The 12,910-nt window shown below is 36.2% G+C and overlaps 2 protein-coding genes across 3 annotated transcripts; one reads left to right on the top strand and one right to left on the bottom strand.

Annotated features, from left to right (window-relative positions):
- The first annotated feature begins 292 nt into the window (after positions 1–292).
- Positions 293–4,252, top strand: terf1 (telomeric repeat binding factor (NIMA-interacting) 1). The gene is made up of 10 exons (XM_079447283.1): positions 293–543; positions 670–771; positions 1,098–1,225; positions 1,324–1,410; positions 1,559–1,702; positions 2,070–2,182; positions 2,393–2,431; positions 2,602–2,696; positions 2,855–2,925; positions 3,010–4,252. The coding sequence occupies exons 1-10, from the start codon at positions 369–371 to the stop codon at positions 3,166–3,168; spliced, it is 1,113 nt and encodes a 370-aa protein (XP_079303409.1). The 5' UTR covers positions 293–368; the 3' UTR covers positions 3,169–4,252.
- On the bottom strand, positions 2,541–6,328 carry sbspon (somatomedin B and thrombospondin type 1 domain containing). Of its 2 annotated transcripts, none has more exons than XM_079447284.1 (6): positions 6,114–6,328; positions 5,608–6,031; positions 4,507–4,701; positions 4,294–4,369; positions 3,858–4,034; positions 2,541–3,649 (listed from the first exon to the last, which is right to left on the bottom strand). In XM_079447284.1, exons 2-6 carry the CDS (start codon positions 5,828–5,830, stop codon positions 3,532–3,534), a joined length of 789 nt encoding a protein of 262 aa, XP_079303410.1. In that variant the 5' UTR covers positions 5,831–6,031; positions 6,114–6,328; the 3' UTR covers positions 2,541–3,531. The 2 variants fall into 2 exon arrangements, with proteins under 2 accessions (XP_079303410.1, XP_079303411.1); XM_079447285.1 differs by having other exon boundaries at positions 5,608–5,942; positions 6,114–6,274.
- Between the last annotated feature and the right edge of the window lie 6,582 nt (positions 6,329–12,910).

Raw genomic sequence — 12,910 nt, 5'->3', positions numbered from 1 at the left:
ACGTTAAAACTTATTGTCATAAACATAAAGGACGCTACATCATTAATGTAATATAGTAAATTCTACCGAATAGGCATATTATAGTACACAGTGACATATTTAATGATCTCACTAGAAACACGAACAAAACGTCTGAAAGGGAACAATTTAATTGCAGAAGAAATTTGCACTAATAATATTATATTAATATTATATTAATTATAATTATATTAATATTATTAATTATACTAATAATAAACACCTAAGTGAAAAGGGATGTGTTGTTTACTCCACGCCTGCGGGTGTCGCTGCGTTTGGAGCGTGTCACAAACTCTCCGCATTATAGTTGGCGCGGCGGGAAGTTCTACTGTCAACAAAAACATTTGAACATGGAGCAGAAGTCGCATGAGATGATCTCCAGTACTACAGATTTACAAACAGATTTTCAAGCAGTGGACGGGGTTGTTCAGTCATGGATGATTGATTATTACTTCACCTCGCTGTGTCGGCTGTTTAGAGACAGATCTGCGGGGAAGTTTCGCAAGACTTTAAACATATTTCAGGGTAACGTGTTCCTAGTTCACTACGTTGCATTAAAATGTCTCATTTATTAATGGGAATTGCCATGCTTACGTGCGGATTTAACTGTATTGTTTAAGCCACGATGTGTGTTTACTGTCACGTTTACAGCTACGGTGGATGAGCTTGAACCGTGTTCTGCCAGTCGTGATCATTCATCTCAGAGAACCATCTGTTGCTTCCTTGCCAGAGTGACGGACGGCGAAGAACTGAGTAACCTCACAATATTACTTTAAAAAGATGTTTGTTTTGTGAACTGATGCCAACTTTAAAGCTAAATATACAATGCACGTTGTAAAAACAATATAATGTTAATGTGCCTTAACCACTCGCACTGCCGATGTGTTTGTTTTCCAGGGAATTAAAAAAGAATTATGAAATCTCTGGCTAATCAATAAATATTATGTTAAAATATTATTCAACTTTAATACAAAGTTGTAATTGATAACATGATGTACTTGGTGCATTCGGTTATTTACTGGTAACGGAATAGCCTGCTCTCTGTCACATGTAAACAAAGATCATGTGATGTTTGACAGATGTCCATTATGATAAGAATGATCAGATCACTCCCTTGATGTCAGCGCTGCAAGTTTGGGATTTATTGGAGGATTTAGTTTCTGATCCTGCTTTACACACCAAGATCAGGAATCTACTGATTGTTCAGGTAATTGTGTTTGCGAATCGTTTCATATTGTAGATGAGTTCAATTACTAGTTGTAAGGCAATGTGTGTTTTCTCATGTTCGTTTGCTTTGTGTTGTAGAGTGTTGCTGTGTGTGTAAGAAATGGGAATTCACAGATGGCAAAGGACACACTGCAGTGGCTGGAAAAAGAGACTCCGATACCAGAGGTGCATTTTCACCTGTGCTGTTAAAGGGAAAAGTTAACCCCCCAAAGAATATATTCTATGTATTCACTTAAATGTCATGATTTGTTTAACAGGCTTTTCATGTAATACAGCATTTGCATGAAAGCTGCTTTGGTGTCTGTCTTAATAGAAACTACATGGAAAGCTGACCAGCATTGTGAACAAGAAAGATGCATATGACCAGCTTCTGATGAACTTTACTTACAATCAGCTCCTGGAGAAAATTGACATGTTCCTTGATGCTCAGCAGGATGATTCTCATTTCTTACTTGAGGTATAAACTTTTTTATGTGAGAACTGCTTCACCTTACATAAATGTCAGAATTATTTTGCTTTATCCTGAGTTTCTAAAAGCACTAATGGGTCGCATTGACATTGGTTTAATGTGGTTACCATGTATTGGGAGTTTGCCTAATGGTCCTTTGGAATTGTGGTGTTTCCTGAGGGTATGGAAATGTAACAATTAGCCGAGCACTCATTACTCAACAACCTATTAAAGGAAGAAAGATGATACTGAGTACTCAAGAGAAGTCGATAAGGGCTTTTTGCTTTCAATGTTAGGTATTATTTGATGCCAACCCATTGAATTTTCAGTCAGTGTGATGAGAAGAGAAACCAAATTTTTTTTTATTTGGTTTCAGGCAGCATCAAAAGTGGTTCAGGCACATCAAGACAGATCGGATGAAGCTTCGTGTAAACAGGACGGTGGCAAGAAGACGTTGTCCAGCCCGGAGTCAGCAGACAATTCAAAAGAGTAATATCTCTCTCACCTCGTAGTATTTATAAATTAATAAAATAAATTAATATTATTAACAATAAATAGCATTTTATTCTGGTCAAGTTACACAAATTAACTTTTTTTAAGTAAAATGTACAACTGCATTGTGCAATAGTGTGTTTACTGTGAATCATTTCAATTAAAGGTTTTTATGTTTTGGGGATTTCTGTTTTTCATTACATACAGGAATGATAGCCAAGTGGACCTTTTGGTGGTGAATAACAGGTAAGGCCCTGCTGGTTATTTAAACATACATAATATTCAAAAAGTTGATCACACTTTGTAATTGAACATGTTCAACAGGACTCAGTTATGATCAACGCCTAACATTTCTCAAATGGAGTTGTCTTTTATTTGTACAAAAATAATTGTACATTTGATCAACAATTTTGCAGGTGTAAAAAGAAACTTTTCTCAAAACAAGTTGGCCCGTGGAAACCCGAGACAGCAAAGAAAAAACACAGACTGCTCAGCATACGCTCTGTTTGTAGTAAGTCCTCTACTTTGTGAACTATTTTTCGTTTGCTGCAGTATAGATATACAGAATCATGTTGATGCAATATCTGATGTTATTTCTAAAAAGGTTCTCATTGATTAATAATCTTAGCAACATTAAATCAGTAAACATGAAAAGCTGTTTCTTTACAGATGTTACCCAGAGGAGTAGTGTTCCTTCAGTATTAGAAAGTAATATTAGTACAACAAACCGAAGTAGGAAGGTAAGTAACCATGTATTATTTATAAATTTGTGTAATGTAGCATTTTGCACGAACTAAACCACATCAACGATTCGCCTCTTACAGAAATGGACTTCAGAAGAAGATAAGAAGCTTAAAGCAGGTGTGAGGCGGTATGGGGTGGGGAAATGGGCTGCAATCCTTAATGGATTTGACTTCGAGAATCGTACCAGTGTGATGCTAAAGGACAGGTGGAGAACCTTGAAGAAACATAACATGGTCTAAGTTTCTGAGGACTTGTTTTAATTTTTCAAGTTTTATTTTTTTTAAAGACTTTGAGTTCATTCTTGAAAGTTGTCATAATTTACTTATGCTTTATAGTGGCATCAGATTTTGGTCATTTATTTGTTGTAAAACTAAACTTGAGCAAATTGCAGTTTTTGAAGAATAAATATTTTCCAGTAGAGGGCGTATGTAAGAAAGTTAACTTTGTTTTCCCATTTTGTGTAAATATTTGTTAGAAAAAAAAGTGTTAATTTAAAGCATCAAAGCTGTTCAGACATAAAGGTTTTAAAAAAAAATTCCGACATACTGTTCCTATGAGGATTTGTTTGGTAAACACCTGTTGTCGAAGAATTTTGTGTTTATTTAAATGAAAATGAAGCTGTGTACTAGTGGACAGGAGCAGTACTCTTGTCTCTGAACTTTTCTCCATGTTCCTCTGCAGCGAGGACTTCCTACTGCCTGCCAGTGTAGAAGCTCATTCCTGTCAAGGGCAGAAGAGCATTATAGCTACAAAAACTGTCTAGTTGAGGGTGTTTCTTCAACTGTGGGTTAAATAAATCCTTAGAACATGGGCTAAATGTTTATGACTATTTTGTTTCACCATGAAAATGACGTGACCTTACTATGAACTCAATACAATGTGTGTTTTTCAAGGTACCTAAACAACACCGTGACTATGGTTACACTACCTCTCAGCTAGGGTACCGTCTCCTTGGCAACTCCGGCTGTGGTTCCTCATGGCTGGAGGTTGGCAAGCCACACAGATGGTATAACCCTCCCGTAAGTACTGCATCCAGCGAGTGTAGGGTCTGTTCTCTACCATACACTGTGGTGTGAGAGACTCCAGCTTGAATTCCATACAGAAACTGTGGAAATAGGCAATGTTTTTAACTGCTTTCATGTTGTATATGAATTTATAGTCTTTATATAAAGATTGTGGAGGTGAATAAAGGGGTGTTTTACTTTGTAGGACAACATTTAAATTTATGAACATGTAATCTTTAATAAAATGACAAAAAGGATAGGTTTGTGGTTTTGAGTGATGAACAATTCATTGGATTGAATAAACAGCCTGCTCATCGTGAACGGTGTCTTTGTGTTTGTTTAATCTGTGGTTCTACATACCCAGTGTTCAACGGGGCCCCATACAAATCACGTGTTCTGCCTTTGCTGTACTCTGTTGTGGTTATAAATGCTGTTCCTAGAATAAATCCAACGTAATCAATGCACCTGTATAGCTAAGTGATCAACTCTGAACAGGTTCACAATCCACTAAAGCCAACAGTTCACATTCAGAATGTATAATGAGCGAAGCGCTGTATTGCGTTCATACTGCACCTTGTGTCTGAGCACAAAAGTCGCCTTGACGGTCCTGATACTCCATGCAGCCTGCCTGTTCTTCCAGCATTGGACAGCCATGATCACTGTTGTGGGGTTTAATCTGAATGCTGCGCCTCCGAACACGGAACGAGGGCTGGCAGGGCTGAGCACATCCGCTCCAGTGACTCCACTCACTCGTGACACAAGGCTGGGCTAAACACAGAAGAACAGTCTTGGTTAACTTCATTATTGTAGTGTAATCAAATACACTACAAGTCATTTCAACGTGCTGTTTTAGATTTGGACTAGTTAAGCCTGTTTTGAGTTGCCACTCATTTTCACACACACTGTATATCACATGTTTTTTGTACTGTATAGAATTTACATGGGTATCATCTTGATTTCCTGTCAATAAAGATACCTTGAAAAAATATTTATTTCCTAAAGAAATCACCATAAGACTACCTCGGAAAATGTCTTTTCATTGTAGTACTTTCAAGTATTTTAGTCATACCGCTGTCACTTAGGTTCATATGTTTTAGCCATAAATGTGGTCCTGAATGTATCATTTTGTTTACTAGTTTGTTTAATTTCAAACAGCCATTTTTACTTTATATTCTTTAGAAAAGGTGCTACAATTAGTTCTTTTATCCATGTTCCCCAAAGAACCTTTTACTCAAAGCACCATTTCTGTAACACTTTACGATAAGGTTGTGTTTGTTAAAAATGTGTTCATAATTTGAATTTAATGCATTAACTAGCACAAATTAAAAATGAACAATACTTTGTACATGTTAATTTCATTAACTATATTTTAACTTCAATAACTATAAGTCGTAACGGTAAAAATTTGTTAACACACCACGAACTAACATGAATAATTGTGTTGACAAGGATTAATTCATGCTTAAAAACTATATTGCTCATTGTTAGTTAATTTAAAACGTTAACAAATGCTATACTATCCTATTGTATTTCTTTAATAATTTTTTTCTTTCTTTCTTTTATTATCTAAGGAATTATTTCCATTACAAAGAATGGTTCTTATGTTAATTGTTCCTCTATGGAACCATTCAACTTTTTTTTAATATAGCGCAATGTGTTGGCAATATTGCTTACCAGGGCACGCTGTTGGGTAGTCAAAGCAGCAGTCTTTCGTTTTGATGCACCTCTCATCACAATAGCACGTCCCGTAGACTCGGTCCATCCTCCAGTCTGTAGTAACACAGGTGCCATCTGTTCCTTGACAACACCTTCCTGAGCACCCCCCTTCAGCAAAGTGGTTTATCCCAAATAAAAGGGCCACAAACAGCCAGGCATTCTGCTCCACTAACAACCCCATGTCGGCCCAAAAATGAACAAAGAAGCCGTAACCCACTACTCTAAAATGGAAGAGACCGCAATATGTTCTCCTTGCAGCGTTTGGGTCCTCTTACACGCAGCGGCTCTCATTCCTAGATAGGAAATGAAAGAGTCACAGGTAGGTGAAGTTGTTCTAGGATGAATCCTATTGACCTGGAATACCTGTGGCCGCACGGTTCCTCTGTTTGCACAGAGAAATACATTTACTGAGAGCTCACGCTGTAAGAGGAATTGAATGTTCAATCCAGATCTATAAAACTCACCTAGTGTCTCTGTCCTCACTGCAGTACACAAGGCACAAAGTGAGCGACAGAGAGGAAAAAAAGAGGTGGGGAGATGTTGTTTGAGTGAAGGGTGTGTGTGAGATTTCTCTCTCTCTCTGCCGCTCTTTTGGCTGCCGTGCCCTGGTGTGCCACATCAGACTGATCGCGGATCAGTGCCCAGACTGTTTTCACTGGACAACAGAAGCTTGTACAGCAGAGAAACAGTAGGAGGAATGTGAACATTTGGCCCCGCTCCAGTTTAAAGAGCCTGGGGCCGTGCAAAGCAATGTTAGATCTCACCGTGCATTTCATGTTTCAGTTATTGTTTAATCAAAGACAACATGATGGCTGTTGTGGATTGTTCGGGATTGTTTACTTGCTACGGTATGTCTGCTTCATTTCCTTCATTTTCCAAATAAGGTTGTTGAATCGAATCATTACACTTCACAGCGGTGCCATAATTGACTCAGAAGCAGCGTGTTGTTTATTTATGACACAATGACACAAGGTTCAAACATAGTCCAATAAAGCAGTAAAAGTGAATATTGAACATATCCAGAACTGTATCACAAACACATTCCATCTTATCTGTTTACTAGTCATAGAAACCTAGAACTTGTCGGATTCATAACTCTATATACCAAAGTAAGATACGAAACTACAACACAAATGGAAATCACAAAGCTCAGAAATGGAACTGGATAAACTTTCAAAGTCTGTTGACAAAAAAAATCAATAAAACTAATATTAATCAATATTTTAGTTATCATGATAATTAAGCATCAATGTGGAAAATGAAGCTAGTTTAAGCAACACTCACGAACACTTTGCCAGGGTGTTGTGGGTGGTTGTAGATGCTAATAGTAACTATCTGGTAGAATATATGCAGCATGGATGTAGCACATCCAAACACAAATAAATAAATAATGAATGAAAATGCACCGTAAAATGGCTGTTTGTTTGTTCAATACTTTTCGTTACCCTTGACGGAAACTGTCATGCCCTTCACAGGGAACACTGACTAATATTGAGAGGAATGAAGACCTGCTCAAGCACAGAGATCAAGGGAACGGTGGGATATTCATGCGAATTCATCTGTAGGAGATTTGTTATGGCTGTCTCCATGTCATTCCTTTGATCTTTCACTTTAACAAGAAAAGCTAAGTCAAGCAAGAGTAACAGTAGGAACAGTTTCAGAACGAGATAGATCACTTGTATAAAAATGAATAAGAAAATCATGCAGAAATACAGTAGTATTGAAATACTGACTTTCAAATAAATCACTTTTGAAATTTCTGAGATCAAACTATTCTTGTCAGATTTTATTACTGGTTTGTTTTATTTATTACTGTTTAGAAATGTTGTCTTATTCCAACTCACAATATACCATTAAGTTAACAGAAGTTATGCTATTATCATATTTTCAGTGAAGTGAACTGACTGTTGCATTAAAGAGATTTAAAAAATAGTACAATTATTTAATAACCTTGTTGTGACCTGTTGAATACAAGAAAAAACTATTGATGTACATATTTTGTCAAGTCTGTCTACAATCAGATTTCGTCTTTTGTTTGTAATGCAAACATAACATGCAGTTGTGGTAGGACAAGAAGTCTTTAAAAGAAAGATATTTAGAAGAATGCTTGTAACAAGCATGGGGTTTGGACCCCATCGTCTACCACAGTAGGAAAATGGCTTTATAAATGCCTTACACAAAAGAAGATATTTTAAAGAATGTATAAGCAAACCGTTCTGGGGCACCCTTGACTACCATTCAAATGTTTCCTACATGGTAGGCAATGGTGACAGAGAACTGTTTGGTTACAAGCATCCTTCCAAATATCTTTCTCTGTGTTCGTCAGAACAAAAAACAGATTCAAGTGAGTAAATGATGACAGAATTTTTATTTTGGGTGAACTATCCCTTAAAGCTGTTGGTCTGTTTTTAATCCTGTACATATCTGTGTACTGCATAAACGTACATTTGTAATCAAACATTTAATTATTGTGTATGTTTCCAATTGTGTGTGTTGGTAAGAGTGTTTACTCTCTTCTGTGTATAACTGAAGGATAGTTATGTGGGGTCATGTCAATGTTATGCATACCACAGGACCATGAGAAGACTGGCATGGATACAGACTGCCAATGTGGTTACCAACCATTGCAAGTACACAATTCAAACAATTCATGTTGCATTGGGGGAGTTTAATGTGCATCAATATAGTACAAAAGAGCATCATTTAGGAATATTCCTTTTCACATTTATGGGACAACAAAGCAACAAAGTCTGATGAATGTATTAGTTTTGTTTAAAAAACTGTACATGTTTTTATAAGTGATGACTGAATGAGCCTTTGTAAGATTTCTGTATTACTGCACTGTATTTTCTCTGTACTTGTTTTAGCACCATATTTTTCCGAATTGTCAATTGGGGGACTCATCTCTTGATAATCCACACAGGCACCCTTTTCCGTTTGTCCAACAGGTGTGTTCTCACTGTTTGCTCTCTTGTCAATGGAGAGATCAAAGAGTGTGTGTCAACCAGATATTTGTCTTGGTTATCTTAACCAGAATGTGCATATTGAGAGTGTCGGCACATGAGGAACAGTGGCATAAGTTACAGACAGAACAACAATCGTTTTATTTTTGTCTACCACAAAAGATTTAGTTCTCTTCACTTTAAGAGAGATTTGAAAGATAAACCAAACCCTTGTCTCATAAATCTTTGCCCATAAAGATTAATTGGACTGACACATTTTTGCCAAGGAGATCAAGATAAAAAGTTATGATTGATATTAGCTCAAATATCTCCAAGCCACAACAGTTATTCATCAATAAGATCATCTAAAGCTTTTAGTGGCTTTGTATCTTTTTTCCTTATTTGGCTTTAAGGAAGGGCACAGACAACTACACTGGTTTCATACAATTTTCGTGAAAGGAATGCTGATGTAATGCGGTCATGAAGTGTAACACATTAACAGAAATAAATAAATGTACAATGTACCTCTGGATTATATTAATTTATAAAATGTTCATATTTTACCCAACCCCATAAAACACCCCAGTGTTGAGCATTACCCTGACATTTTGTTTTACTCACTAATCAGATAAAAAAGAAACTAAGAGGTTTTTGTCTGACACGGCGCATTTTGATGTCACATGATCTCAAAGTCACTCTTTGAACTGGACCTCTGTTATTCAGTCTAACTGTTCTATTGAGTTCTCTTAAAACTCTTGCCAAAATCTGGGCCTTTTGATTTGTGGTTTTGGCTGTATGTTGGTTTGGGCACCGTTCTCAGATTGAAGATTGCACACTGTCACCTCTCCGTAAACAACTTACCGAAGTATATCATTAACATAAACATGACATTCTTTCTAGTAAATAGTAAGTTCATGCCATGAGGGCTAATGGTTTGGAAATTGTGAATTTTGTATATGAGGTGCAGATAAATATTTTTGAAACGTTATAAATTAGAAAAACAGTGATTCTCTAAGACTAGAGGCTTAAATTAAAGAGGTCTCAGAAACAGACTATATGAGTCAGGCCGGGTGGTTTGGTTTGGGGTGCATTATAATGAACTGGGCTGAAATGATAAACCTCTTGTTGGCTGGTCTGTGGCAGTCTTTTATTAAAGGACTCTTTGTTTACTTTTTTCCAGGTCAATTTGATTGACTAAAGTTGAAAGCCAGGAAAGTCAATGATAAAAAAGACATTAGGAGAACCTGAGCAGCTCTTGAATGTTCAGACAGTAAAAGGGATACGCTGGTGTTTTTTTAGAAATTTAAGTGGATATATTATTATTGTTTTCAATTGTTTATATTGCTGTTGATCTGCTGATGGTTGCTTTCATAAATTATTTTGTCAGTGAAAAGGATGCAGACTTGCTGCATTTGCTGTTAGAGAACGGTTGACAGGGAATGTATGTATTCAATATTATCTGCAGTCTGGCATTTGTAACTGAATTGCACCCATACATCTTCAGAAGGTACTGTTTGTAAACTTATCACCCTACCTCTATGCAACTAATATTTGCTTTCATGTGTATTAATTTGTATTTCAATACAATTTAGCAATTTATAATACAATTTAACCCAAATGTATTATTTCATTTTAGTGCAATAATCATTGGAAGTATAATGTGTTTATGAGAAAAAAAATGTATTTTGAAGAGAGAAAAAGATTTGAAGCGAAAAACTATTTTTTTAAAAATATATATATATAAATGTGTACATTTTTTATTTAGATCCTAATGGTATAACAAAATATGGAAAAATCTCTGTCAATAGAATTTATTTCTTAGAAAAAATACGTATTTAATACTAGTAGAGCATTATTGTAATTAAGTGTAAAATGCACAGGGTAGATCTGTATCCACCAGCAGAGAGCAGATGATTGAAAATCTCATTCTTTGTAAATCACTTTTGATAAAAGCTTCTGCTAAATGACTAAATGTAAATGTGATTCTTTTTATTGTTTTGGAAAAAATACTGAATGATACAAAGATGTGTGTTTTATATATGTCTTGTTGCACTATGTTTACAATACAACCTATTTTCAATACTTTTGTTTTTCTATTACCATAAAACATAAATGCATTATCACTATAATTCGCGGCAGTTATTCATGGTGAAAATGCATTTTCAGGTAAATTTGGTTAAAAAAAAACAGTTCCAGCTAGTTACACCAGAAATGTAACGTATAAATTAATAATGCATGTAGCTACATTCCATTCCTGGTGTAGTTACTCATCGGCTGTTTAGCCCCAATTTAATTTACACAACCTTGGCACGGTTCTTAATTCTCAGCTGCGTGCTTCCTCTTTGGCTTACAAACTCGAATTAAGAGTCCTGCCTATTTATCTTTTTGAGTTTCTTAATTTTCTCCTGCCGGATGGTTTCCGCCTCCAGAGAGGAGATCTCCGTCAGCCTCTGAACAAAAGAGGATGTGGCACCCAGGAGTGGATCGGGGTAGGACCGAACTGAAAAACAATGAATGGCCCACAGGCTGGTAAGACAAGAGCACAGTTTGCTCACCCAGGTTTACAACTAGCAGTCTGCTCACCTTATTAAAAAAAAGGTGCTGTCTTTAACAGGAGTCTGGTGAGGTGTGTGTTTTTTCCTTATGTGTATTTTGGGGTTGGATTTTGTCGCTAATAAGTAATGTTTGTGGGTGTTACATTAAATCCACAAGTACATGTGTAATTTATCAATGACTTGAGGTGAGATGTCTCACCTGTTAAACACTAAGCAAACACTTAGAAGTAACACATACTATGTGCTAAATCTACCAAGCTAAGGACACTTAACATAAATAAGCTTTTAACAACAGCCCATTTAGAAGGTTGAACATGTTAGATGACAATAAATCAGTTAATCTGTGTGAACTCAAAATGATAAAATGCTTACGTTGGTATTTAGCATCAACACTGAAGAGATTACGCGCCTTGTGTTTCATCCTTGACCTAAAATAAACATAAAAGAGTCTTTCATCAGTATGAAACAAAAAATATGCATATACTGTAAGTAAATACACATATAAGAACATTTTTGTTCGCCCGTTTTAGTGAATAAAAATGCTGTTCTTACCTATTTTTATTTTTTTGAGATAGACAGAGCCTCTCACTGACAGACGTGGTGGTAGCTGGTAACAGGACTGATGGAAATGAGGTGATGTAATCAGCCCTGGAGTTTATGCAGAAAATATTAATCGCTGACTATATTGAAAACTGCAGTATTACAGTCATTTAGAATTTTGATAAACTCACCCAAAAATAAGAGGTTTTGGGTTGCCCAAGGAAAATCCTTTGCGGTGGGCAAATCTGGTTAAATTGTGAGACCGATAAACATGGAACTCTGGATACGGTAAAGGCATTGTGGAGTTTTGTTTGATAAGAACATTATCTGGTGGAAAAAATAGGAGACGTTTAGACAAACTTGAGACGATCGTGTTAGATGAAGCTGAGAAGTTGTAAGCAGCAGACATCACAAGTTAAAAGAGACATGGTCACATAACCACTTTGATAAAAAATTGAAAAAACTAACAATGAAGATAAATCTCTCTTGTGCTATAATTCCCAATAGAAATATAATATGACATTATATACAATTTCAAGAACAGTTAATATCTTATAAATGGAAAGAGGGTGCAAAGCATCCAATATCATGCAGATTTAAAGTCATATCTATTAAATGGAAAGAAGGCTCAATACCTCCAATATCACTTGTGATGTAGACTCCATTTCTCCATCTTTTATCGAATAGAAAACGCCGAGCAGAAGTATCATTGTCAAACACATTGTTGTATGAGGTACAGTTGGTCATTGCTGAACTGTCTTTGGCTAAAAAAGGAAGGAAAGGCAGGAAAGGCCTGTGTGGTTGAAATGACCGAAACACGAGACAATCATAATTTATTAAATGCAATCCAAAAGTAATATCCTTTATATTGAAGGCCTGAAAGCACATGTCTACGTTACTCACCCCATAGAGCTGACATTGTGTGCCTTTACATTACCGGAATCTAAAAATGCAATATTAAACAAAAAATGGAAAGTTTAATAAAATATGAAATACAGGTAATCAGCTCTCATAGCCTAGGCCTACATGCAAACGTTCTGAGTGTGGGTCTTTATTGAGAAATTTAGTGTCGAGCTTTAAACAAAAGACATCCCTCACATCTCGGGCTGTTTGAGCATTTCAGTCCTGATGAAAAAAACATTGCATTACCATCCATGTTACCGGATGTCGAGGAGGAGTCCTTAGAAGGTCGACTGGCTCGCGCACCTTTAAAGTTTTCTTTTA

Source organism: Barbatula barbatula (assembly GCF_947034865.1).
Source record: "Barbatula barbatula genome assembly, chromosome: 23".
Lineage (NCBI taxonomy): Eukaryota > Metazoa > Chordata > Actinopteri > Cypriniformes > Nemacheilidae > Barbatula > Barbatula barbatula.
The sequence above is the reverse complement of the archived record's forward strand: the minus strand, read 5'-3'. Positions and strand labels throughout refer to the sequence as shown.

What these genes read in the sequence shown, in the direction of transcription:
- terf1 (XM_079447283.1), top strand. Translation starts at nt 369, where the DNA reads ATGGAGCAGAAGTCGCATGAGATGATCTCCAGTACTACAGATTTACAA. An exon ending in TCAGCAGACAATTCAAAAGA is followed by an intron (nt 2,183 to 2,392) that starts GTAATATCTCTC and finishes CATTACATACAG; the next exon opens with GAATGATAGCCAAGTGGACC. An exon ending in CAACAAACCGAAGTAGGAAG is followed by an intron (nt 2,926 to 3,009) that starts GTAAGTAACCAT and finishes CGCCTCTTACAG; the next exon opens with AAATGGACTTCAGAAGAAGA.
- sbspon (XM_079447284.1), bottom strand. Translation starts at nt 5,830, where the DNA reads ATGGGGTTGTTAGTGGAGCAGAATGCCTGGCTGTTTGTGGCCCTTTTA. An exon ending in CTTTTGTGCTCAGACACAAG is followed by an intron (nt 4,370 to 4,506) that starts GTGCAGTATGAA and finishes GATTTATTCTAG; the next exon opens with GAACAGCATTTATAACCACA. An exon ending in GGGGCCCCGTTGAACACTGG is followed by an intron (nt 4,035 to 4,293) that starts GTATGTAGAACC and finishes CTATTTCCACAG; the next exon opens with TTTCTGTATGGAATTCAAGC.